The sequence below is a fragment of the Balaenoptera acutorostrata genome, chromosome 1 (genome assembly GCF_949987535.1).
Source record: "Balaenoptera acutorostrata chromosome 1, mBalAcu1.1, whole genome shotgun sequence".
NCBI classification, from domain to species: Eukaryota; Metazoa; Chordata; class Mammalia; order Artiodactyla; family Balaenopteridae; genus Balaenoptera; species Balaenoptera acutorostrata.
The window spans coordinates 17,160,906-17,186,173 of record NC_080064.1 but is presented as its reverse complement, the minus strand read 5'-3'; the positions used below and the strand labels follow the sequence as shown (position 1 = coordinate 17,186,173).

The 25,268-nt window shown below is 55.1% G+C and overlaps 1 protein-coding gene across 6 annotated transcripts in view; it reads left to right on the top strand.

Moving 5' to 3' along the window:
* The first annotated feature begins 1,144 nt into the window (after positions 1 to 1,144).
* The window catches only part of HSPG2 (heparan sulfate proteoglycan 2), a 102,321-nt gene continuing 78,197 nt past the window's right edge, over positions 1,145 to 25,268 (top strand). For all 6 annotated transcript variants that reach the window (XM_057556141.1, XM_057556131.1, XM_057556126.1 and 3 more), the window contains exon 1: positions 1,145 to 1,304. In XM_057556141.1, coding sequence (XP_057412124.1) covers positions 1,242 to 1,304 — 63 coding nt within the window. In that variant the 5' untranslated portion in view covers positions 1,145 to 1,241. The remainder of the gene's footprint in view (positions 1,305 to 25,268) is intronic.

The window sequence follows — 25,268 nt, the reverse complement described above, 5'->3', positions numbered from 1 at the left end:
AGTTTTCTCTCCACCCATCAGCCTGGGCTGCCCTGGAAATTTTCAGGCAGCAAGGAGACCATGGCCTGGGGAGGCCTGGTGGCATGGCTGTTTGTGTTGTCTGGGGGTCTGTGTCATCAGGGACCATGATTTACCTCCCAAGCACCTGTGATTGGGCTTTGGCAGTGTCTGTTTGTGTCTGGGCCTGGGTGTGTGAGATGGTGCATCTCTGGCAGCGGGCTGTGATTTATGTGAATCAAAGTTGGTCTGTGAGTGATTTATGTGGAGAATGGTGTGTATCAGGGGTAATTCAGTTTCGTATTGAGTGCCCACTGTGAGGTAGAGGTACTGAGAAAATGTAAAAAAATGCAGGTGCTGTGCGTGTAAGAAATTCTGTTGGCCTGTGTGTGAACTGTGAGACCCTGTGGGGAATCTGAGCGTGAAAACGTCCTTCCACTTCCTGTCCTGGGATTCACATATGTGTGTGAAAATGTGACTATGAACGTGAGCAGCTGAGCGTGTATGTGTATAAGCTGTGTCCACTGCGTCACCTGTAGCGGTGAAGGTTTTCAAGGCATACAGTGATCTCTTGAGTCGGGGGGGACTGTTAGTGTATGAAAGTTGGGTGAAGAGAGTGAGCGTGTGCAAGCGTTCACGGGCAGTGGATGAGCACGTTAGCGCGTGAAAGTTGTGAGTGTGCAGGCAATCTTGTGAGCCAAAGTTGTAGTGAGCGCGTGTACCAAACGTGCCCATGTGAGCGCGTGCTATTCTGGAGGGTCCTGGAGAGCCGCCCGCGTGGAGTCACGTCTGCGGAGTGTGAAAGGGTGTGAGAGCAGATGGATTTAGGGGTCCGGGGGTCGGTGGGGAGGTGCGGGAGAGGCGTGCACGTGGAGGGAGGGTGGTCCAGCGCGCAGGGCCCCGGCCCCCGTCCCCCGTCCCATCCCAGACTCCAGGCCGGGTTTGGCGGGGAGTCGGGTTGGGCCGCGGCCCGCGCGGAGGGGCTGGGGGCCCAGACAAAGGCTCACTTGGCTGCGCAGCGGGCCAGGGAGAGCGCAGCCTTCAGTCCCGGGGCGGTCCAGGGGGCGGGGCCTGGTGCCCGGGGCGGGGAGGCCGGGGGCGGGGCCTCGCCCCGGGGGCGGGGCGGCCACGGGAAGGGTGGGGGTGGCTGGAGCGGGCCGCGCTGTCCCGAGGACTCAGCAGCCTGGCGAGCGGGCGGCTGCGGGCGGGCGCCGAGCGAGCGAGTGAGCGGAGCGGGCCGGGCCATGGGGCGGCAGGCGGCGGGCGCGCTGCTGCTGGCGCTGGTGCTGCACGGGCGGCTGCTCGCGGTGAGTGTGCGGGGCGGAGAGGCAGGAGGCGCCCCGGGCCCCTCTCGCCGCCCCCGCCAACTTGGCTGGGGCGCCGAGGCTGCGCGGCTGGGACTCTGGCCCGGGACGGCGGCGCCCGCCAGGGACCCCGGGCCGGCACAGGCCGGCGCCACCCTCCTCCGTGGGGCTGTCCCGAAGGGCACCCAGGGGACCCCGCGACGGACCGGGGGCGGGGCCGGCCCTCGTGGGAGCCCGTGGGTCGCCCGGCCACGTTGCTGAGTCTGAGACTCGCGCTAGGCATGGCCCGGCCTGCCATTCCTGGGGGCCAGGCTGAGAAACTTCTAGCAGGGTGGGAACTCGGCAGGGCAAGGACACGCCTTTCTTTGCCAGCTTGAAACAGGGGCACTCAGTGGTGATGGGGACCATATCCATCCTCACTGGAACTTTACCACGACGTCTCTCCCTTTGGGGAGCTGGTCACCAGTCAGGCACAAGTAAAGAACCGTTCTGGACACAACTGATTCTTGTGTGGAACACCCACGGGCCCTGGAGTCCCACAGCCCCGGAACTTAATCAATCTCTGCTCTTCACTGAGCAGCTGTGTGACCTCCAGCAAATTGTTAGCCTCTCTGAGACCAGCCCACATGCCCAAGGGGAACTCAGAATACAAGGCCTCAAAGTGCAGGGCTGGGTGGAGTACGTGCAGAAAGCGCCCGTTGCTGAGCCAGTTTGTGGTGGACAGTGTGTGGATCTGTTTCCCCAGCTTCCTCCTCCCCAGCTCTTCAAGGTGCAGGGGAGGCCTGCCCCTACAGTCCAGTCCCCTGCTCTGAGCTTGGATGGGTCCATGCCGAGAGAAAGAGGACACTTGGCCTGGAGAGGCCCTGAGGACCCAGTGAGCCTGAGAAGGGCAGGGCGGGGTCAGTGGGCAGGGAGCTGGAGGCAGATGTGGATGGGGCACATCTGGGGATCTGGGCCTGCGTGGCGAACCACAGAGCCAACCCACCCTCTTTCAGGTGGTGCTGGGCCATCCCTGTCCCCTGTCCTCAGAGTCAAGAGAGGGACTCATCTAAGCTGGCCAGTGTTTACCCAGTGACTGACTCCCTGTCCTCGCCTTGCCGGCTCCCTCTCACCTCTGCCCTCCTGAGTCACTCGTTAACCCCCACCCCAGACCTGACCCCTCACCTCTCCTGCCCCACCCACCCAGCACCTCTCCTCCCCCATCCCCATCAGGGCAGCTTCCTTAATCCTCTGTCAGCCTCTCACTGCAACACATCCAGCAGGGCCCATCCATCCAGTTGCTCCCCAGTCTTGACCTGAACTTGCACCTCCCAACACTGATCTTTACTTTTCCAAAAAGTAGACATCAACCTAGCACATGAAATGTTCCTTTTCTGACCCTACCCCAGCTCTGCCCCCTGATCAGGGGTTCTACCGCGGCAGGAGTGGGGAGGGGGGAAGGAGATGTTTGCTGTGTGTGGGAGGAATTCCCAGATTGCAGCCAATCCTCATTCACTTGTTCATTCACCACATCTTTGAGCAGCATTCCATGACAGTGAGCAGGAGTTCAGGGTTCATTCATTCAGTAGATACTTGCTAAGCACCTACTGTGCACCAGTGCATCCAGCACTGGGGGCTTATGGGTGAACAGAAACAGGCCCTGGCTGCACTTTCCCAGAACTGAGATGGGTCAACAGGCAGCTCTGATCCTGTGGGATTACAGTCTCCTCAGCAACCACACCGAGGTCTTCATGGTCCCACCCTAGGCTGAGGGTAGAAGGGCTGGAAAGAGCTTGGCCTCTGGAGTCTTACAGACCCATGTTCGAATCCCAGCTCTGCCACTTCCTAGCTGTGTGATCTGGGACAAGTTCCTCTCTCTGAGCCTCAGTTTCCACATCTGTAAAATGGGGGTGAGAAGTTTGTTGTAAGTTTTAAACGACAGCAGGCTTCTAGCCCTGTGCCCTAGCCAGCCTTGGGCTCCTCCTTGTCTGCTGCACTTTATCTCTCCTGCGTTTCAGTTCATGTCTGCAAGCCCATAGTGAGTGGGTGAGGGTAGGACACAAGGGGAGGGTAAAGGTGGTCCTTAGGGAGCTCAAGACCTCACTGGGGGCAGGAGACAGAGGAAATAGTGGTCTCTGATTAAGTGTGGGAGTAATTTCAGTTCAGAGGAGGTGGGGAGGCTTGCTGGGGGAGGGGGCCAGGCCTGGGTGACTCAGGGCCTGCCTTGGCCTGCTGGGGCCTTAGCCCTTCCTTTCTTGGGGCCAGCGCTGCCAAGAGACTGGGTTCTTGAGGGTGATTGTGGTGTTTTCCAGCGCTGAGGGGGGAAGTCACTGAGATACCTGTTTCCTTCCTCCCCTGGGTTTCCTTGCTGGGGAGGCTGTGGGCAGACGGGAAATGCAGGAGCCTCCCCTTCCCTCAGGGGCAGTGTTACCTCAGCCCTCCCCTTGACATAACTGGCAGCCCTGTCTTTCCCCCTTGCTCCAGATCTGCCGCCCGGAGGGGGTTGTGAGTGTGCGCTGGAGATTTCCAGAGGGAGGGTGCAGGTCTGTCCACAGAGGGAGGCAGAGGCTGGCGGGGGTAGAGATGGACGCCCCCCCCACCGCCGCCCCCGCCACGCCCCAGCCGAGCTCCTTGTGTCCGGGGAGTCCTGGACCCCGACCAGCTCAGCCTGGGCCTGTTCTCAGGCTGAGTGCAGGCAAGTTGGGATCTGCGGGCCTGAGGCCCAGCCCGGGAGATGGGTGGAAGGAAGGTGGCAGAAGGTGACTGGGTTTAGGGCTTGCAGTAGTGGGAGGGCAGTCTTGGGGTACCAGGCCAGATGCTGACAAAATAATATGGATAGTTCACATTTATCCAGTGCCCACTGTCTGCCACGCATGAAGTTTCTCAACAGATCCTCACACGTTGTTCCCTCGCTCACAGTCTCCCTGCCCTCCCCATGTTGCTCACGTCAGACCCCAGCCCCTGACTTAATTTAGCCCCCAAGGCCCTACAGATCCGGCCTCCCCCTCTCCCTCTCAACTCTCTCCTCCTGCCCACTTTCCCCTTGCTTGCGCACTCCAGACATGCCGGTCTTTGTTTCTGGACCGTGCCAGACACGCTCCCACCTTAGGGCCTTGCATCTGCTCTTCCTTTTGCCTAGAATGCTTGTCCCCCTAGTATCTGCGTGACCCTCTGCCTCACTTCCCTCCAGTCCCTGACTACTCTGCCCGATGTTCGCTGCCCCCTTACATGGCTTTGTTTTCTTCTTGTCACTATCTGATGTGTATTTATTTACTTGTTTATCACCACCCCACCCCCAATTTAAGCTTCATGCGAGCAGGACCTTATGTGCTTTTGTTCACTGCTGCTGTCTCCTTAACACCTGGTGGGTAGTAAGCGCTCAGTAAATATGTCGGTTCAATGAATTAAGCTATAGCTACTAGTACAATCCCCATTTTCTAAGCAGAGGAGACTGAGGCACAGAGGGATCGTATAACTTGCCCAACAACTCACATACACTTTGCTTGGAGGCACCACGAGCCAGGCTTTGAAGCCACACGAAGCTCCTCACCACCCCACTGGCATCCCGCTCACCCGTAGCAGGCAGGCGGTGGGTGTTGATAAAACTGTCACCACTGATGTTGATAAAAGGACTCAGGTCCTAGGTGGTGCAAAGGCTTCCTCGGGCAAGGAAGACTGGGGTCTGGCTTTGCGGACAGAGGCACTCAGGATGGGTGTGCCCGAGTGTCCACGGGGCCTCCTGGGGACACCTGCCCTGGCGGGAGCCTAGAAAGACTTAACTCTAGGGCAGTCATTTGTGGGATTGCCTGTTCGTTTGTAGGTTTGTTAATTAATTTCCTCACCAATATTCCCTGAGACCCTAGAGACAGTTGAATTAATCCAGGGGCCTTAAGGCCTAAGTGCGCCAGGCCGGGCCCTACCCTGTGTGGGAAGTGAAGGAGAGAATGGCTAGCCGCCCGGCACGGAGTCCTCTCTGGATTCCCCTGGCTGTTCCCTGGGGACTGAAGGTTTAGGGTGAGTCTGCAGAGGCTTCAGGGCTGCCTGGCCTTGGGGCGAGTCTCAGGAGGGAGGGTGAGGGGGCCGTCCAGGATGTGGAAAGATCTGGAACGATGATTCAGAAGCTACTTGGAGGCCAGACGTGTGGGTTCTGGACCCTCAGACCACTTGGGACATGCGGGAAGGACTCCCAGCCCTGGCCTGTTGCCCCCTGCCCCAGTCCACTCCCAGCTGTGAGGGCTCAGGCTGGAGGAGGAGGGGCAGAACGTGGCCGCGTCCCCCCCGCAGCTTCCCAAGGATCTGCGGAGCCCCCTGCCCTTCCTCCCAGGGCCCACCCCGGCCTTCCCCTCATCTCTCTCCCGCCAGGAAGCAGGAGGGTAGGCTGAGGGTCTTGGCCCTGCTGGAATGTTGCCCCAGCTCCGGCCTTGGCCTCTTTGGCCCTGCTGCCCCCTCCTGCTTCCAGGGCCTGGCTGGGGCCTGCTGGCCGCCCCAGCGCCCAGAGCTGGCTGACTGAAACCCAGAAGAATGTGTGGAACTCGCTTCGCGGGGAGCCGCCAGCTTCACTGCCCAGCCTGGTGGCGTTGGGTGCATGTCAATAGCGGCCGTGAGAAGGGAGTGGCTCATGGCTGCTGGGGTGGCTGGGCCAGGGGCACCGCCATGAAAGTCCTGGGAACAAGGCGGCTCTTTGAGGCCTGGGAATGCGGGGCCTTCAAGTGTCAGCCGCCCCCAGAACCCACCCTCCCCTCCTTTCCTTGATGCCCGTGTGTGCCAGGGCTGCAGGGACCTCAGAGCATCCCAGGGTAGGGGGGTACTCGTGATATCTGTGAGATGTCCTGAGGACCAGCTCCCGGCTGCCTACCAGAGCCCTGTCCCTGAGCCACAGAGGAGGGCGCCCTGTTGCTCTGTTGCTCTGGATTTCAGGGTGGTGTCTGGCACACAGAGGCTTGCAGTCTGTGTTGAATGAATGAATGGACAACGATGTATGCGATTAAATATTCTGTACACTAAAGTCCCCGAAGTGTTAGACTCAAAATTCATTTCACAGATATTTATTGAGCATCTTCTAAGTACCTGACCCTGTTCGAGGTGCCGAGGTTGCGGCAAAGAACATAGAAGTCCAATTCCCTTCCCTCAGGTAACTTGCATTATAGCAGGTGCAGGGAGACACACAATAAATATAATATGGCAGGTGGCGATAAGTGTTTGGAAGAGAAAATAAAGCAGGGAAGAGGATAGAGAGTGATCTGAAGGAGGTGAGGGTGTGAGCCCTACAGGTATCTAGGGAAAGGGCACTCCAGGCAGGGGTAACAGCTGACACAAAGGCCCAGAGGTGTGCTTGGTGCGTCTGCGCAAAGCAAGGGGGCCCACGTGGCTGCAGCAGCATGGCTGAGGGTTGGTGGATGCAGCCGGGGGCTTGGCAAGGGAAGGTGGGGCAGAGCCTCAGACACAGGAAAGACTTTGGATTTGCTTCTGAGTGAGATGAGAGATCACTCTAGTTGCTGTGTGGAGAAGACAACGTGGGACATCAAGGTCAAAAGCAAGGAGACCGTGACCCAGCCCCCAGACGATGGGAGCTCGTACCAGGGCAGTGGAGGCGCGAAGAAAGGGTTGAATCCTGAGTATATTTTGAAAGTAGGACCAACAGGATTTGCTGATGGACTGGTTATGGGGGTGAGGGGACAGAAAGAGAGGCGTCAGGGATGTCTCCATAAGCTTTGGCTTGGGCATCGGAAAGGTGGGGCTGCCACTAACTGAGGTAGGAGAACTCCAGAGAAGCAGGCTTGGGAGGAGGGTGGAGAACGGCAGGTGATGGAGGGGATGGCATGGGGGAGGGGACAGTGTTGGACTGACTCTCAGCTAGGGCAGCCCCACACCCCCACCCCAAGTTGGAGCCTCTGCATTGGCCTGGAGGGGGTTCTTGCTGAGAATACATTTGTGCAGCTGCGGACACTGATCCGTTGGAACCCCCCAGCCTAAGCTCACAGCTTGTATATTTCTGTGTTTTATTGAAATTCACTGTCTTCCCCATCTAGAACTGAAGTGCCATGAGGGCGGGCATTCAGGTTTGTTTGTTACAGTTTGCCCGGTGCTAGGCTGCTGGGCAATAGTAGGTGAACACTTATTGACTGAATAAATTAATGGCCTTGAAGGACTTCCCTGGTGGGTCAGTGGTTAAGAGTCTGCCTGCCAATGCAGGGGACACGGGTTCAATCCCTGGTCCGGGAAGATCCCACATGCTGTGGAGCAGCTAAGCCCCTGCGCCACAACTACTGAGTCTGCGCTCTAGAGCCCGTGAGCCACAACTACTGAGCCCTCATGCCACAACTACTGAAGCCCGCGCTCCTAGAGCCTGTGCTCCGCAACAAAGAGAAGCCACCGCAATGAGAAGCATGCGCACCGCAACAAAGAGTAGCCCCCGCTCGCCGCAATTAGAGAAAGCCCGCACACAGCAACAAAGCCCCAACGCAGCCGAAAATAAATAAATTAAATAAATTAATTTTAAAAAAATTAATGGCCTTGAAGAAGCCAGCTGGCCAAGAAGGCCCAGGCTCCTTGCTGAGGCTGGACGCAGGGGAGCTCTTCTTCCCAGCCACTGTTCTCTGCTGGGTTCTGGAGCATGTGAGACAAGCCAGGGTGCCCACCGTGCCGTGTTCCACTTTTCTGTGCCCCAACTGGACTTGGAGCCCTTTTTTCTGGGCGCTGAGGACAAGGGAAAGGTGTGGGCTCAGAGGGTCATGCCTTGGCTCAGCCCCAACTGGCTGTGTGACCTTGGGCAAGTTGCTTCATTTCTCTGAGCCTCAGGGCAGAAATGGGGATCATGATGCCTGTTTCCCAGGTGAATATGAGACCAGGTGGATGCACCTCACGCAGTACCTGGGATGTGAGAGTGTTTGACAGTCAGTGGCTGCTCTATTAGTCTGGTTCCTGCTGAGGGCACAGCCAGAGTGGTATTTGACTAGGGGTTCCCAGTGCCCAGCATGACACACCTTCTCCTGATCGCAATTGCTGCCACCTACTGACCCAGGCCCTGCTCTGGGCTTGTTGAATGAATGACCGAGTTAAGGAATCCTCCCTGCTCCCTCTGCCTCTCATTCTCAGTCTGTGAGCCCCGGATGTAACTGTATCTGATCTGTCACTGGCTCCCCTTCCCCCACTGAGGCTGCAGCTGCAAGAAAAAGTCCACCCTTCCACCCTGATTGCTCCTTCCTGTAGGGGGAGAAGGAGCGGGGGGCACACCCCGGGGTGTGGCCTGGGAAAGGCTGGAGCCTGTGGACGCATTGTCCCCTTCCCAGATGTGTGCAGTTGGTGGGCTCTGAGCAACAGAGGTTGTGGCCAAGTGGCTCCCATGGGTGCAGAAAGGATGTTCATGCATCTTAAGGGGAATGGTGGAAGGGGGCTTCCTGGGACTCCATCCCAGCCCCACCCTCCCTCAGGCCCACTGGAGGAGACAGGATCTTGCCCGGGGAGCCCTGGGCAAACCTGTAGCAGGTCCATTGCCAGGGAAGCTGGAGTTGCACAGCTTTAAATCTGGCTCCCATGGGCTCTCAGAGAAATAGCCGGGCTAAAAGGGAAGAGACGCACTCGTGCTTGGTAACCGCTCCCTGCACCCTGGGCCTTGGCCTTGGCCTGCTGGGTAGAGACATGCCCCTTCCCCAGTAGGATGGGTCATGTCCAGGTGTTTCATTTTTTAACATTTGGCATCTTTTCCCCAATCCCGGGCTGTGGGGATGGGGAGGCAGCCCTGGGCTGGCAGGGGGAGGACTTTAAAGGTGGCCTGAGGTGACCCCACAGATGCTTCTCCTGGGGTGGGGCTGGGAATTCCCAGCTGCCTCTGGCCCCTTCCCAGCCCACCTCCAGGTGCCTGCCTCCACCCCTCTCTCCCCCGCCTCCCCAAACTCACCCCCAAAGAGCCAGCTCTGCCCCCCCTCCTTCTGGTCCTGGCCTCCCCTCCTCACCCCAGCTGACTCACCCCTCTCCTTGTTTGGCGTTCCCAGTTTTCAAATACTTGGGAACTGGGATCATGCCTCTTCTTGCATCCCTCGCTGGACTGGATGCTCTGAAATTCTGGCCTCAGAAATCCTAGCCCCAGTGGCCTCTATCACTTAACAGCTCTTCTCCCCCTCCTGCCATTTGCCTTCCTGTGACCCTTTGGCCAGAGGAACAGAGACCTAGGAGTTTCCTGAGGACAGACCAGTTTCTGTGCCGTGGGACTTCCAGGGTCTCCTCCCCAGTGACCTCAGTCACCCAGGTTGCCGCCCTCTCTTAGCCAAGCCCCACACAGGGCTCTCTCCAGGCATTATCACATATAATCCTCACAGCGGTCTTTTGCTGTTGGCATTATTATCTCCATTGTGCATCTGGGGAAAATGAGGCACCAAGGGGGTGGGCATGGCTGGCCCAAGTCATCCGTTCAGTACCTGGCACAGCTGGGAATAGAGCCCAGGTTGTTTGACTCCAGACTTGTCATCCCTTCCTGAGTGGGTCTGGCCTGTTGCAGGGAGAGAGAGGACGATCTGGGAGGACTGGCATAGTCACGACAGGCTGCCTGGAGGAGGTGGACTGGGCCAGCCTTGGCGGAGGGTACAGCAAGCTGCGTATCTGCCATGTGGGCTTATCCAGCTCCTACTTCTCAGACTTGGGTGCCTTTTGCCCCTTGGCATCCAGCTCAGTTTAGTGATAACGTTCCCCAGGGAGGTGGATTTGGCTTTCCCTGAGATCGAGACCCTTGGAAACCTGGATCCTTCTCAGTCAGGTCCCAAGCTCCCTTTGGGGCCTGTAGGTTTTGCCTAGTCTGGAGTTCAATGGAATTTTGCTGAGTGGGGCCTGCTCTGAGGCAGCCCTGTGCTCACCTCAGTAGTGACGCAGCTGGGAGCAGAATCTATATACAAGTCCCAAACTGTGTCATTTGTTTTTTGTTTGTTTTTTTTGTTTGTTTGTTTTGGCTGCGTTGGGTCTTCGTTGCTGCACGGGGGGGTTCTCTAGTTGCGGCGAGCGGGGGCTACTCTTCGTTGTGGTACGCGGGCTTCTCATTGCAGTGTCTTCTCTTGTTGCGGAGCATGGGCTCTAGGCATGCGGGCTTCAGTAGTTGCAGCATGCGGGCTCAGTAGTTGCGGCACGCGGGCCCTAGAGCACAGGCTTAGTAGTTGTGGCTCACGGGCTTAGTTGCTCTGCGGTATGTGGGATCTTCCCGGACCAGGGCTCGAAGCCATGTCCCCTACATTGGCAGGCAGATTCTTAACCACTGCACCACCAAGGAAGTCCCCCAAACTGCGTCATTTGAACATCTTTGTGCAGCAGAGGAATCAAGTCTTCATCCATCCATTCATTTATTCACTCATTCATTGCCTGAGGACCTGCTGTGTGCCAGACATTGTGCTAGTGTGTTGTCTGCATTTTCAACTTTCCTACGTAATTGGGATTATGCCTCCATTTCCCAGATGAGAAAAAGCTCAGAGGAGAACAGTGACTTGCCCAAGATCACACGGCCAGGTGCAGATGAAGGTGGGAGCTGAATCCAGCTCTGTCAGTCCTCCTGTAAGAAATTAGAGTGGTGGTCCCTACTCTCCAGAAGCTCTGGGTCTTGTTGGAGAGGTAGGGCTCATGGACCATAGTTACCCAGCACAACTCCAGTCTAGACAATAGCAGATTGTCAGGGAAGGAAAAGGTCAATCTGGCATGAATTCTCTGGAAAGACTTTCTGGAGGAAGTGGGGCTTCAAGAGCAAGGAAGATTTGGCTGGTGGAGGAGGAAGGCATCCAGGGCAGGGGTCCAGAAGTTGTCCCCATCTTCCCTAGATACGCATTGTTGTCAAGTGTGTGAGCAGGAAGGCTGTAGCCTGCAGCTGGAGTCATTAACACTGGAAAAGAATGAGAGGAAGTCACCAAGATAGCTGAGGTGACAAGCATTCCAGTCCCCTGCCCTGTAACTGGTCAGACCAGGAGGCAAGAAGTCAAGGCCTGGGCCTCCCCTTGGTTGCCAGCCAACTACTGACCCTCTTCCCTGGACCTCACTTTTCCTACCCACAAAATGGGCTCCTTGTTTGTTGGCCACTTGCCAATTCAGAGGAAGGGGACGTTGAATTCTTGGAGAAAACTGTTAGCTTGTCCTCAAGACTTGGTGGTAGCTACCGGGTAAAGCCCACCATCTTACCAATCTCATGTCTTCCTTCACTGACTACCTGCCGACGAGTGCCAGACCCTGGGCCAGGGAAACAGATGAAGGAGACGACCCCCCGCTCCATTAGACCTTCCTGAAGCCTCACCTGTCCTCCCGTGTGGACCTGGGGTCGCTCCCGCAGTGGTCCGCCCACATCAGATCACCTGCTGCTGAGCTAAGATCCAGAGGCCTTGTAAATGTCTGTTGAGCAAGTGAGCACTAGACTAGGAATCACAGGGTTCCTGTACTCCGTGCCCTGTCAGTGGGATCCAGGGCAAGTCATTTAACTTCTCTGAGCGTAATTTTCCCCAGATGCAAAATGGGACCATTCATTCATTCATACAGCAAACATTTATGGAGTGCCAGCTCTATGCCCAGCCTTGTGTTAGGTTTAAACACCAAGCATGGATTGAAGAAGCTTCTAGTCTGACAGGGGAGACTAGTCAATAAAAGGGGAGGTTCATTCAATAAAAGGAGGCTGCATTCAAGGAAGAGTCTTCTAAGGGCTTGGGAGCAGCTTTTCAGGGCCACACGACCTCTGGGAGATAGCTGGGGTCTTTGTGACTTTGTCTCAGCCCCCGTTTGTTATTCTAGTTACTGTCTGTTTCCCTCCAGTTAGCTTGTGGGAAGAGGGGTCTTGGGGAGACAGCCCCCCCTGGGCTAGGGCAGGGGAGAAGACCCACGGGGCAGAGAGGAGAGCAGTCAGGTTTTGCCATGAGTCTCAGATGAGCTCGTGGATGTGGAAAATAGCGAGGCTTATTTATACTGAGTCTGGTTATTTTAATTTAAGAGAAATGGAAGCTGCCCATGGAGCTCATGTTTGGGGCTCCGTGCCGTTGAGTGAGTTAAACAAGGAGAGTAGGGCTGAAGCTCCTGCTTTCCACTTTCCTTCCTCTCGTCTCTCTCCCCACTCTTCTGGGGGATCTGGAGGGAGGCAGAGGTCAGCTCAAGCCTGGATTTGATTTGAAGAAATGGGAGGAAAGGGTTAAGTCCGCCTGGTTTCCCACCTCCTGGGTGGGAGGAGGTGGGGAGGGGACAAGGACCGGGATGGCTGGGGCAGGAATGTGCGATAAGATCAAAGCTTCCAGCCTGCCTGGGCCTCACCTAGGTTTCACCTGAGCAGTTGAAGGGAATTCTCTAAGTGACCTCCTGGGGGAGGGGGTGCAGGTCCCACCCGCCACCCTTCAACACTCCAGGAGGCCCCACCCACCTCACGCAGGCCTCAGGTGCTGGAAGCCCTAGGGGCCACCTTTACTTGACACATCCAGATATGGGGGACACCCTGCATACCACCCCCACCCCTACCCGCTCTTTCACCTGGGGTTTCTGGCCGGGACTCAGAGGCTCCTTTATGTGGCCTGTTAGCCCCCCATCTGTTAATTCTGCAGGTTATACTTCGGGACAGTGTCATGGGCAGGAGGCACAGCCCTGAGTCCTGTCCTAGCTCCATTACTTATTGCTGTGTGACCCTGGGCCGGTGACATAACCTCTCTAAGCTTCAGGTCTCAGCTGGGAATGGTAATACCGTCTTTGCAGGGTTTTAGTGAAGATTAGACATCATCTAAATCACCTCTAGCCAGAACAGGCAGTTGATGTATGACAGGAACTATTATTTTGTGATTTTCCTTTTTCCCCTTCAAGACTGCCCTTGGTACTTCGTCCTGGGTAAACCTTGGGGCTTGGTTTCGTTCTGCCTCCCCCTGACCTTTGAGGAGGCTCCAAACCCCAGGGTCCATCCTCTTGTCCAACCCTCTTCACTTATGGGTCTTCATAATTTTGGGAGGGGAGCAGGGCAGGAAGGGTTGTGAGTGAAGAGGGCCCAGATGCTCCTAAGTGTCCTCCAGGCACCTTCTGGGCCACCTGCATAGTGATATCAGATTAGGCCTTCCTGGTCCAATCACCCCCACCTTGTACCAGGGGCCTCAGTATCCCAGTGGTGTGGCTGGGAAAGTGGCCCCGGAATTTCTCAGGTGGGAAGGGTCTGGAGCGTCTGGCCTTGGGCCTGGGGGTGCGATGCTCTGCCTTGGTTAATGATTACTCTGTATGTTAAGAGAGCAGGGCGGGGAGAGGCCGGCCCTCCCAGCTCCTTAACCACTGGTTGCACCTGAGGTATGTCAGCACTTGGGTGTTCCCTGCTTTAATGTGGCAGCCTTGCTCTGGGGCACATGGGATGGGGGGAGCAGGGAGTAGGGGCTTGGAATTACAGATTGACAGGCAGCCTGTGCCCCTGGAGTCCTAGGGACAGACTTAGGACTCACAAAACCTGGGTGAAATGTGAGCTAGGGTATAACAGGCCCCTGTGGTTTGGCACCGGCCATGTGAGCAGACCCTACAATGATACATCAGGTGAGCAGGCCCTTTCTAGCCCCCCAAACCCCCTTTGCTCCTCCTCTCCTGGGCGTAGACCCTGCAGAGGCGTCCCAGCTAGAAGGTAGTACATGGTTACGGCTTTGGGGCAGCTGGGCTCGGGTTCCAATCCCACCTCTGCCACCTCCGGGCTGCGTGACCCTGGGCAAGTCACTGCACCTTTCTGAGCACCCATTTCCTCATCTGAAACGAGAGAATACTAAATCCCTACCTTGCAGGTGTCAGTGAGCCAAGGTGTGGGAAGTATTTAGCTCATAATGAATACCTGGGGAATGGTAGCAATTATTACTACTGTAGTTTTTGTTATTAGGAGAAAGTGAAAGTTGAATCTTAGTTTTGGGTAACCAGGGCCCATGGGATGAGCTGGAGGATTAGGGCCTGGGGAAGGCATGGGGAGGTCCCAGGAACACGTATGAGAGAGTGTCCCAGGAACATGTATGAGAGAGTATCCCAAGAACACGTATGAGAGGGCTGGAAGGATGGTGAGAACAGGGCTTTGGCGGGATCTCTGTCTACCCCAGGCCCACCTTGGTCCTCCCAGCTTTCACTCCTCCCTGGGCTGGGTCTTGAGGCTGGTGCTGGCCAAGAATGGAGGAGGAGGGAGAATTGTTTATTTTGATAACATTAGGGCATTTTCCCCCACTGGCAGCTGCTATTTTGAGAGCCCCGGAGAGCAGGGGCTATGGTTAAATTAGGTAATGTTGCTCCAGAAGGAATGTGTGAAGCAGGGCGAGGCTGCAGGGAGAGGACAGTTGGTTCACTCCATGTAAAATTAAACTGCAGCTTGGAAAAGAGCAGACGGGGCCGCTTTATAAGGCGAGGGAGGGGGAGGCTGCTGGACGCTGCCGCTGGGGGAGTGGAAGTGACGGTGCAAGGCCTTTCTTGGGGGAGCTTGGGCTTTTGCCTGGAGGCCTGTCTGGCCCAGCAGGGGCCTGCAATGGGGCTGAGGGGCAGGGCTGGTGTGTCCTCAGCTCCAGGCCCCTGGCTGCCACTGAGGCTGATGGGGCTTGGGATGGTGTGATGCATGGGAAGGATGGATCTGCAGACATGGCCTAGAATCCTGCTTTTGCCTTGATTTTTTTTTTTTTTTTTTTAATTTTTGGCCTCACCGCATAGCATGCGGGATCTTAGTTCCCCGACCAGAGATCAAACCCGTGTCCCCTGCAGTGGAAGCGCAGAGTCTTAACCACTGGACCGCCAGGGAAGTCCCCTGCTTCTGCCTTGAGTCCTAGCCTTCTGTGCTTGGACAAGCCACTCAACCTCGCAGGACCTCAGTATTATTGGGGTGAAATAACGGTTCTAATCCCCTAGGGATGATTCTTAGTGATTAAATCTCTAGAAGAAAAAGTATAGCTAACTTTTCTTGAGGGCTGCTGTGTGCAAGGTGCTGTTCTAATCCCTTTTTGTTCTCATAACCTAAAGGGTGGTCCATGCATCAGCAGCTGGGGCCTCACCTGGGAGCTTGTTAGAAATGCAGTCTCAGGCCCCACCCAAACCTACGGAATCCGAATCTGTACGCTAACAAGATCCCAAGATCCCATGCTGATTCCTGTGCATGTTAAAGATGGAGAAGCTCTGCTTTACATACATTGTCTCATTTTATCTTTTTTTTTGGTTGTGTTGGGTCTTCGTTGCTGCGCGCGGGCTTTCTCTAGTTGTGGCGAGCGGGGGCTACTCTTCATTGCGGTGCACGGACTTCTCATTGTGGTGGCTTCTCTTTGCTGCGGAGCACGGGCTCTAGGCGCGGGCTTCAGTAGTTGTGGCATGTGGGCTCAGTAGTTGTGGCTCACGGGCTCTGGAGAGCAGGCTCAGTAGTTGCGGCACAGGGGCTTAGTTGCTCCGCGGCATGTGGGATATTCCCAGACCAGGGCTCGAACCCGCGTCCCCTGCAATGGCAGGCAGATTCTTAACCACTGCGCCACCAGGGAAGTCCTGTCTCATTTTATCTTGAAAACCACCCCCATGATGTAGGAATTATCATTTGACAGTTGTGAAAACTGGGGCCTGGAGAGATGGCCAACATAGAAACGCCATCAATGTTGATTTTCTTCACTATTCTCCTCCTCCTTCCCCTCTTTTGGTCTGGGCTGGGGTTGAGGAGAAGAATGGGGTGTCCAAGCTCCTAGCAGGACTGGAGAAGAACAGGAATATCCCTTGCCTTTGAGACTTAATCAGACTCTCTTTTCTCCATTTGCCCATGGGATCAGCACAGCTGGACCTGAGTCATCTCCCCAAAGTCATTCCACACTTCCTGTCCTTGGGGAAAGGTGGGTCAAGAAAAGGGTTCCCTACTGTGCTTGTGGCCACTGCTTGGCAGATTGGGGAGCGGGGTGGTGGGGAGTCAGAGCAGGAGCTTCCCGGGGCTCAGTTAGGGTCACCCCTTCTATCACTGGTACTTTTGGGACTGAGTCAATCTAGCAGCAAATATTTTAAGGAACATCTATTATGTACCCAGCCCTGGGAAAGTATCCTAAATTTCTCCCAATTCTGTAGACTCTTCATTATACAGAAAAGAAAAAGAAAAAAAAAAAAAGTGTTGCTATTGTTTATTTAGTATTTGCCACGTGCCACATGCTGTGCTAAGCACCTGACTTGCATTATCTCTGTTATCTGTTTAATTTCACTGTCAGTTTCCTCTATAAGATGGGGTTGTTAAGAAGATAATATTTGTCAAGTGCCTGGCACATAGTGTTTGTCAAATAAATGTAATAAGTACAAATAATCTCCCAACAAGGTGGGCACTATCATTGCCCCCATTTTACAGATGTACAGATTGAGGTCCAGAGCAGGGAAGGGACTTGCCTGTCAGGATCACAGGAGATTAGGGCAGAATCGTTAAGACACTGAGTCCCCAAACTTCTAAGCCACTATTAAAATTCAATTCAATTTAGTAAATATTGTTTATTATCCACTAGCTGTTGCTTGGCATTGGGAAGTGTCTAAAGGTTGAAAAATAAATATATATGTAGTATATCGTATATAAATATGATGAAAAAAACTCAAGCTGGTGTTTGTTCCCAAGGAGCTTTGGTTCCAGCAAGAGAGTAGAGACATTTACTCAAGTGGCTGTATTTAAGACCAAATCTCTAGCCCTCTAAGAGGTAGAAATTAAGTCCTACGGATGTATGGGGGAGAAAGATGTCTTTGTGGGGGGTCCAGGAAGACTTCAGAGTGGAGGTGGTAATTAAGCCAGGCCTTGAAGGATGGATGAGTAGATTAGATTGGGAGGCATAGGAACAGCATTCTGGGAGGAGGGAACAGCATACATAAAGGCTCAGAGGCAGGAAAATGTGCCATGTGAGAGTGTCGTGCAGATCTCAGGAGCCTTGGGGGGCTGCGTGGGGTCTGGGGTGATGAGGTGGGGAAGGCCAAGCCCAGCTGTCTCGTCACTGAAGATTCCCAGCGTTCTCAAAGACTTGGCTCCTCAACCAGCTGGGATTAGTACGTCATCATTCTGCCTTTTCTTCATGTCAAGAAATCAAAGACTTTTATAAATGGCTCATCTGGTCAGCGTGTGATAACCACCGACAGAATTCGCGCCAAATGCAAGAGACTTGATGCCCTGATTAACCGGGCAGCCTTATCGCCCACACACGTACGATTTCCGTTAGTGTCTGCCAGGGTTGATATTGACCCTGGTCGGGGCACAACAGAGGGGCCAGGCCTGGGTTCTGATTTCTTCTGGGCGGCTTACCTGCTGTGTGGCTTTGGGCAAGCCTCAATTTCCTCCTTTGTCAGATGGAGCTAGCACTCCCTCGAGGGTTGGTGTAAGGACTGGTGATGGTGTAAATCTGCACTGTCCAGTATGGTGACTGCCAGCCCACATGTGGCTGTTTAAGATTTAATTAAAGGAAATTCAAGTTTCTCAGTTGCACCAGCCGCATTTCAAGTGCTCGATAGCCACAGGTAGCTCATGGCTACCTTATTGGACAATGTAGGTATAGAACATTTCCATCACTGCAGGAAGTTCTGTTGGATAGCACCAGTGCATATAAAGTGCCACGTGCACTCAGTAAGGAATCACTGCTGTCATTTTTACTAGATCCCTGTCCCGGTTTGGAAGCCCCAGTCTGTAGAGGCCTGCGAGACCCCTGGGCCCTGATGGGGGCAGACAGGATTGCCCCCCTTGCCACACTGTGCCAGACCCACTTTGTCCTTGGCGCTGGGGAGGTCTCACTCTCCCCTTGCCTAACTCCATACGTAATGTTGGAAAGTCCGTGACTCGGCTCCATCCAGCCCACCCTTCCCCCCTAAATTTCCCACCCACTCCCCTCAGCCTGTCTCTGCTTAGCTCCCCGTTCAGCTGCTGGCATCTGGACTCTCCACGTCTAGCCTCAGAGATTCCCACTGCCCATGCTCGGGGTGGGGTGGGGGCCTCCCCTGGCAGTCCCCAGCTCCCAGCAGAGGTGCTGGCTGCCTGGGCCCCTCTCGACAGGGCGGAGATGATAGTTTGTTGTGATGGGGGCAGTGGGCAGCCTGCCTGCTCTAACGCGCCTGTATCTGGGAGCCAAGCATGCTGTTTGCACTTGGCTGGGCCTCAGGGTCTGGCCTGGTGCCCATGAGGGCTGGCCTGCTTTGGCACCCCTGGTTACAAAGGCCGGTCACGGGCCTCCGCCTGGTCGGGAACACCAGGAGCTGTTCACAGGCTGGGTCCTGGGTGCTTGGGGGAGAGGCATGGCTGGCACCTGGAGGTGGAGTGCAGGACAGATTCCTGGCTGTGGCTGGGCCCTGGGCGCTGAGTGGGGACAAGGCCCAGGCAGGCGTAGGCAGGGTGCAAACTCTTTGTGGGGGGAGGGGGCAGGCAGGAAGTCATGCTGGGTGGTTCAGGTTGGTCTGGTCTGTATGTGGCATTCACACCTGTGGGGAGGAGCTTCGGGTCTGAGGTGCCAGAAAAGCTCAAGGTCACGTCCCGGCATCATACTCTCCCCTCCTGGCATCGTACTCTCCCCTCCCCCTTCTTTTGGCCCCTCCCTCATCAGCTGGGAGGTGGACGCACAGGCATTGCTGGTCCATGAGGCTGAAGACATGGAGGCCCAGCAGGAGATATAACCTGTCTGAGATCACACAGCCAGTCTGGAGGAATCAGGTCCTTGACTGAACACCTTGCATACTTTTCTCCCGCCCTCTCCCTCCCCATGGGAGTTCTCATGGACTCAGTAGCCCCTGGACTCTTTGCTGAGAAGGAGGGTTGGAATTCTAGTTCTGCCACTTACTCCTTCTGTGATCTTGGCCAGCCTCTCTGAGCCTCATGTTCCTCATCTGGGGAATGGGGATAATTATAACTCACTCGCAGGGCAATTATGGGTATTAGGTAACTGGCCTCCTGGATGTTTCCAGAACATTCAAAGGATACTCCTGCCTTGGGGCCTTTACCGCTGCTGTTCCCTGTGCTCAGAGAGCTCTTCTTTGTGCACGCACCAGCTTCCTTCACACCTCTGTGCCGCAGAAGTGGCACAGATGGCCTGTGTCAAAGAGCAGCCTCCACGCAGCTACTCCGTGTCCCCCTCACCCTGCTGCATTTTCCCTTTCAGCACTTTCAGCGTTTAACAAGTGCTGGTTTCTGATCCGGCTGCTCTGTGGTGGCAGAGCACGTGCATGGCTCATAGTACCTACTCACATGACAGTTCTTGGTTATCTTCCCTTCTCCTTCCCGACACTTCCCAGTACCTAATGGCCACTGTTTATTGGGCCCTTGCTGTGTGCCAGACCCTCCCTGTGCTAAGCGACTCACAGCTGAGCTCCGTGAATGTCACAGGGTGCCCCTCACGGCCGTGTCGCTTGCTTCCGTATCAGAGATGAGGGGTGGGAGGTGCTGCAGTGACTTGCCAAAAGCCTCCCGATTGGCAAGTTGCAGAGCTGGGCCTCCAACCGGGTTAATCCTACCCCAGAGCTTACACTGTGCCACCTCCTACCTTGGGTTAACAAGATCGGAGCCTTCATCCAAACTTGGGGCTCAGAATCCATGTTTGACAGGATTGAATGAATCAGGTTTAGGGGTGGCTTTCAATATTTGGGGGGTCCCCCTTCCAGCCCTCTCTTCTCCTCCTGTGATTGGTTATTTACAACCGTTCCCACCTTCCCAGAATGACAGGTGCCTTTTGGCTGCGGAGCCCCAGAGACCAAGCCAAGGCCCCAGGGGCAGGGCAGGGAGCAGGGGGCCGGCGAGGTCCTGGCTGTCCCTGGGCTGTCCCGGGGCAGGTGGACAGGATGTCCCCCCAGGCAGCCGACATTCCTGGTCGAAGGTGGCAGGCAGTGGGAGATTTATCATTTCCGGTAACCCGGTAACCCAAGTCCCTGGGAGGTGAATTCTCCCTGCCAAGGACACGCACCCCTTGCTTGCCAGCCCTTCCAGCCATTTCCTCCGCTGGGCCTGTCTGACTGGGTCTTGGGGCGGGCCAGAGGAACCAGTTTTCAATCCCAGAGGTTAAGACTGGGGTCTCAGGCCTTGATCAGCCCACCGCAAAGACCCAGCCTAATGCCACCTTCCCAGAGTCCTCATCTGTGCGGCCCGGACCCCAGCCTTGGGGAAGGATGGGAAGAAGGGGGTGTCATAGAAAGTGAAGGGCCCTGTGTTAGGAGCCAGGACACCTGGGTCCTGAGTCTACCTCTGCCATCAACTTGCAGGGAGACTTCTTCCTCTCTTCCTTGAGCTGCTACGTCCTCTCCGAGTACCCAGCACTGCTGTAAGTACTCTGCATACGTAATCCAACTTCTCCTTGTAACAGTGCTCCAGTGGGGAGGGACACTAAAATGAAGCTCCAAGAGGTCACGTCACCCAGCGGCAGTCAGGCAGAGATGGGTGTGAACTCAGCCTCTTCAACACTTGCTGGGCCTCCTTAATGTCCTTACTTCCCCTCTCTGGGCCTCGGTTTCCCCTTCTGATAAGTGAGGGTGTTGGGCTAGGTGATCCCTTCCTGCCCTGACAGCCCAGGACCCAGGAATCCATCGGAGCCTTTTGTAGGTAGGTTCCTCTTGAGCCCTGTCTAGCCTGTAAGGGGGCAGAACAGAGATTATTCTCCCCAGGGGTTTCTGAGGAGCTCACTCTCTTGGCATGTAAGGTCTTGGTTGGGTAGGAGTGGGAGGAGAGGAAAGGCAAGAAGTTGACACTTGAACCTAGTAAATGTCAGACACTGGGTTAAGCTCTTGGGTTGTCCTGCTGAATCTTCACAACAGCCTTGTGAGGTGGCCATTTTTATTCCTATTTTACAGATGAGGCATCAGAGGCTCAGAGAGGTCAAGTGATTTGCTCAGGGCTGCACAGCTAGGAAGTTGCCAGGCTGGGGTGTCCAGTCAGCTCTAACTGGTGTGAGGTGGCATGTGGCCAACACACGTTTCCTAGGATGGTTTTGATTTATGAATAAAATAATATAAAAATAGTCTTTCCAGGCACTTCCCTGATAGTCCAGTGGTTAAGACTCTGTGCTTCCACCTCAGGGGGTGTGGGTTCGATCCCTGGTCGGGGAACTAAGATCGCACATGCCACGCGGCGTGGCCAAAAAAAAAAAAAAAGAAGTCCTTCCAAAACACTGTGAACATGTCCTAGAATTTGAAATCCAGACTACATCTCCCAGGCTGCCTCTGACACCCGGAAGTGGCCCAAGAATCCTTTGTTAAACTGTTCTTCATGTTCGCTTTGGAAAATATGGTCAGTGGTAATTATGGGTAAGCAGGAGTTCAGAGGAGCAAGAGCCGCGTGGGCTGCAGCAGACTGGAAAGGCTTGGCGCTGAGCTGGGAGTGGAGCTATGGGGGCTGAGAGGGGTCTGGGGTGGTGCCAGGCAAGGCTGAGTTCACAGGCTCCGAGAAGGGTCCCTGCAGGGCTTGCAACCCCGGCCATTTGCCAGGAAAACCACAAGGCCCCTCCTAGGACCCCCTTCCTATCCAGACCTGCCCAGCCACCTCCCCCCAGGGGGTCTGGGGCAGCCCAGGCTCCAAGCAAGGCATGTTCAACCTGCAGACCTTTGCTCCAGCCCCTCCACCCTCACCCCAGACTTCCCAGGGAACTGGGGAAAGGGCTACGGGGTGGGGCAGCGAGGCCTGCGTCCTGGCCAGTGAGCCCGGCAGGGCCAGGCACCCTGGGATTTGAGCGACTGGCAGCACGAGGACTGAGATGACGCCAGCCAGCCGGCTCCCACCCCCTCCTGCTGCGGGGCCCTTGGCCCTGAGGCCCCAGCAGCTGTCAGCAGGGAAGGGTGACAGAGGAGGACCAGAGGTGACCTCTCAGCCCACCCCTCTCCCCCTACTTGGGCCAGGCCCAGAACTCTTACCAGCCGTTGTCAGCCGCTGCCAAGCCTTGTTCCAGAGCCAGCAGTGGGCACCCCCGTCCTCTCCAGGACATCTTCCCACCGTCCTTCATAGCTGCTGACCCTGGGGAGGGGTTGGGGCTAACATGGGGGACATGGTCGCATCCCTTAATCCCTTTGATTTTACTAATGACACAAAGGAACAAGAATAAATGCTCCTGTTTTTATGGAAGAGAAAACAGTTCCAGAGAGGCCAAGTGACTTGCTTGAAGTCACACAGCTACCGAATGGCTGAATTCAGGCTCTTGGCTCCCAGCTCAGTGCTCACCCCACTGCCTTTCTTGGGGGTGTTTTTGTGCAGGATTATAGAGACTTCAGCGTTCCTGGGTTTGATTCCCGCTTGTGGTTTTAGGCTGCTTTGTAGTTTTAGGACCCCAGGCAAACTCCTTAACCACTTGGAGTGGAACTCGCATTTTCTTGCTTATAAAATAATAATAGTACCGACCTCTTGGGATTGCTGAGCAAATTAAATGAGATAATCAATGTAAAGTACTTAGCAGAAGGCCTGGCATGGTCCAAGTGCCCAAAATGAGATCTGGCAATATTATCACCAAAGAGTATTAACCACCTGTGTACTCAGCACTGTGGGTGGTTCTGTGGGGGTTACAGACACATTCCACAAATATTTATATCAGTCAATAGATATTTATTTGGCACCTACTGTGTGCCAGGTGCTAGAAAAAGAGCAGTGACAAAACAGACAAGATTTCTACCCTGCTTACCTTCTCCCCCACATGGTAGCTGGGGAGACAGCTTCATTTTAACCACAGAAGCCTCCAAGTACTTTTACACATACTGGTGGTATTATCCACATTTTGCAGATGAGAAAACTGCAAATGCAGAAAGTGTGGGCTGAGAAGATCAGTGGCTGAGCAGGGGCCAGGACCCAGCTCCTCCAAGGGTCTTAGGTAGTGGCCCTGAGGGCTTCCTGGAGGAGGAGGCACTTGTGCGGCATCCCTCGGGGCCTTAAGGCCTGGCGGCAGAGGTTGGGACACAGCCACCACAAGATGAGCAGCAACAATTTCAGGAAGGTCTTGCGGAGGTCAAGGCCTCTTGTTCCCCAGGAATGAGGCCCAGCCAGAGCTTTAAATACCCCATGCAGCCCAAAATAGCCCCCATTGTCTTGGCCTACAGCTGGGGAGATCCAGGAGAATCCTGAGGGAGGCAGACCTTGGAGGTGGGGAGCAGGAGAAGGTCTTCAAGCACTTCCTTATAGGGTACGGGTGGTGTTTTTGTGAAGACTCTTCCATTTGGCTCCTGCAGGAAGGCCTGCCTTGTGGAAAGGGTGGAGCAGCTGCCTAGACTCTGCGTGAGCAACGTGCAGCCAAGGGGGGAGCCTGGTGGGTGGGGGACTCCCAGAGAGGGCCATGTGCCCAAGTGAAGGTGCTCCTTTGTACCCCAGGGATGTGTGTGCTTTGGCCCACTGGGCCCTCCTCTGTGGGCAGGCCTAGCCAGGTCCCCTGCCCCGGGCCTCCTGGCACCCTCTCCTGCTCTGGCTATTTTGGGCACTGGCTGTGTTCAGGCATGGGGAGGGATGGGTAATCCTGCCCAGACCGAGGATGCTGGGGGCGCTCCCTGGACCACCATTCCAGGCTCTTGGATCTTTGAACACTGTGGCCTCTGCCCCTGACCTCATTGTCAAAGGGTCATGGTCAGTGGGATGCTGGCCCCCCCGGCAAGGGTAAAGAAGGGTGCCAGATAAATCTTTACCCTCAGGACATTCATGCTGTCAGTATCAGGAATAGTTGTGCTGCTGCTTCTTTTTTTTTTTTTTTAATTAATTTATTTTATTTTTGGCTGTGTTGGGTCTTTGTTGCTGCGCGCGAGCTCTCTCCAGCTGCGGCGAATGGGGGGCCACTCTTCGTTGCGGTGCGCGGGCTTCTCATTGTGGTGGCTTCTCTTGCTGCAGAGCACGGGCTGTAGGCGCTCGGGCCTCAATAGTTGTGGCACATAGGCTCAGCAGCTGTGGCTCGCAGGCTCAGCAGCTGTGGCGCACGGGCCTAGCTGCTCCACAGCATGTGGGATCCTCCCGGACCAGGGCTCGAACCCGTGTCCCCTGCATTGACAGGTGGATTTCTAACCAGTGCGCCACCAGGGAAGCCCAGTTGTGCTTCTTCTAAGCAACGGGTTTGTTTTTACCTCCTGGGACACAGAATCCAGGGACCGGGCAGGTTTCCTTCTTCCCATTGACCACTGGAAAGCTTAGAACCTAATGCATTGTCACTTTCCCAGACCTCCAGAATTGAGCACATGCTTCCCCCCTACTCTTCTCACTCCAGTCCAGGCCCTGTCTGCTGTAATACAGTTTTTCTTATGCATGTTTAGTTGATTTTCTCTTGCTGTTACGTGTATATCTTTGTAAGCTGCTTTGAGTCTTTCTGGAACAGGGTAGTGGGGGAAGTAGAAACAGGTAAATGACGATGATGAAGATGGTAACCCTTTGCTGGTCAGTTTCCTGAAGTCTGCTCCTTATGGCTTGGTCCTCACTTTGTAATTCCCTCCCCGAGCCCTGCTCTCTGTGCTGGTGGGAGTCACAGCCTAGAATTTTAGAATTCTAACATTTCAGGGTTTCAGTGCCATAAAATGGCAAAGCCAGAAGGAACCTTTGGGATCGTCTAAGCTGAAAACTTTTAAACTTATTATTAAGCAGTGAAACCCTTGTTTCAATCAAAATAATGGTATTTTGGTTAAATACTATAATATTTTGATAAATAACAGCAAACACTTACAGAGCCTCCACCATGTGCTAGCATTTTACAACAACCCTATGAGGTAGATACTATTGTTATAAATTATCATGCCCATTTTACAGCTGAGGAAACAGAGGCACAGAGAGGTGAAGTGACTTGCTTACAGCTAACCAGGGACTGAACCAGACGTATTATGTAGAAGGTCAGAATATAAAATGGGAAAAGATGGAATTTGTTTTTTATTGAAGTGAGTATTTGGGGGAGGGGGCCCAAACTCTACCTGTTCCCCCCCACCCCCTGAGGACAGACTGGAAAACAGTGATCTAGGCCTACTGCGTCATTTGACAAGGGAGCCTGAGGCCCAGAGAGGGGAAGGGACTTGCCCAAGACATCGGGGTGAGCTGGAAGCCCATTCTCCATCCCTCATGGCCCGCCTGCTGCCTGGAGGACCACCAACCCCTCCCACCTCCCCTGGCCC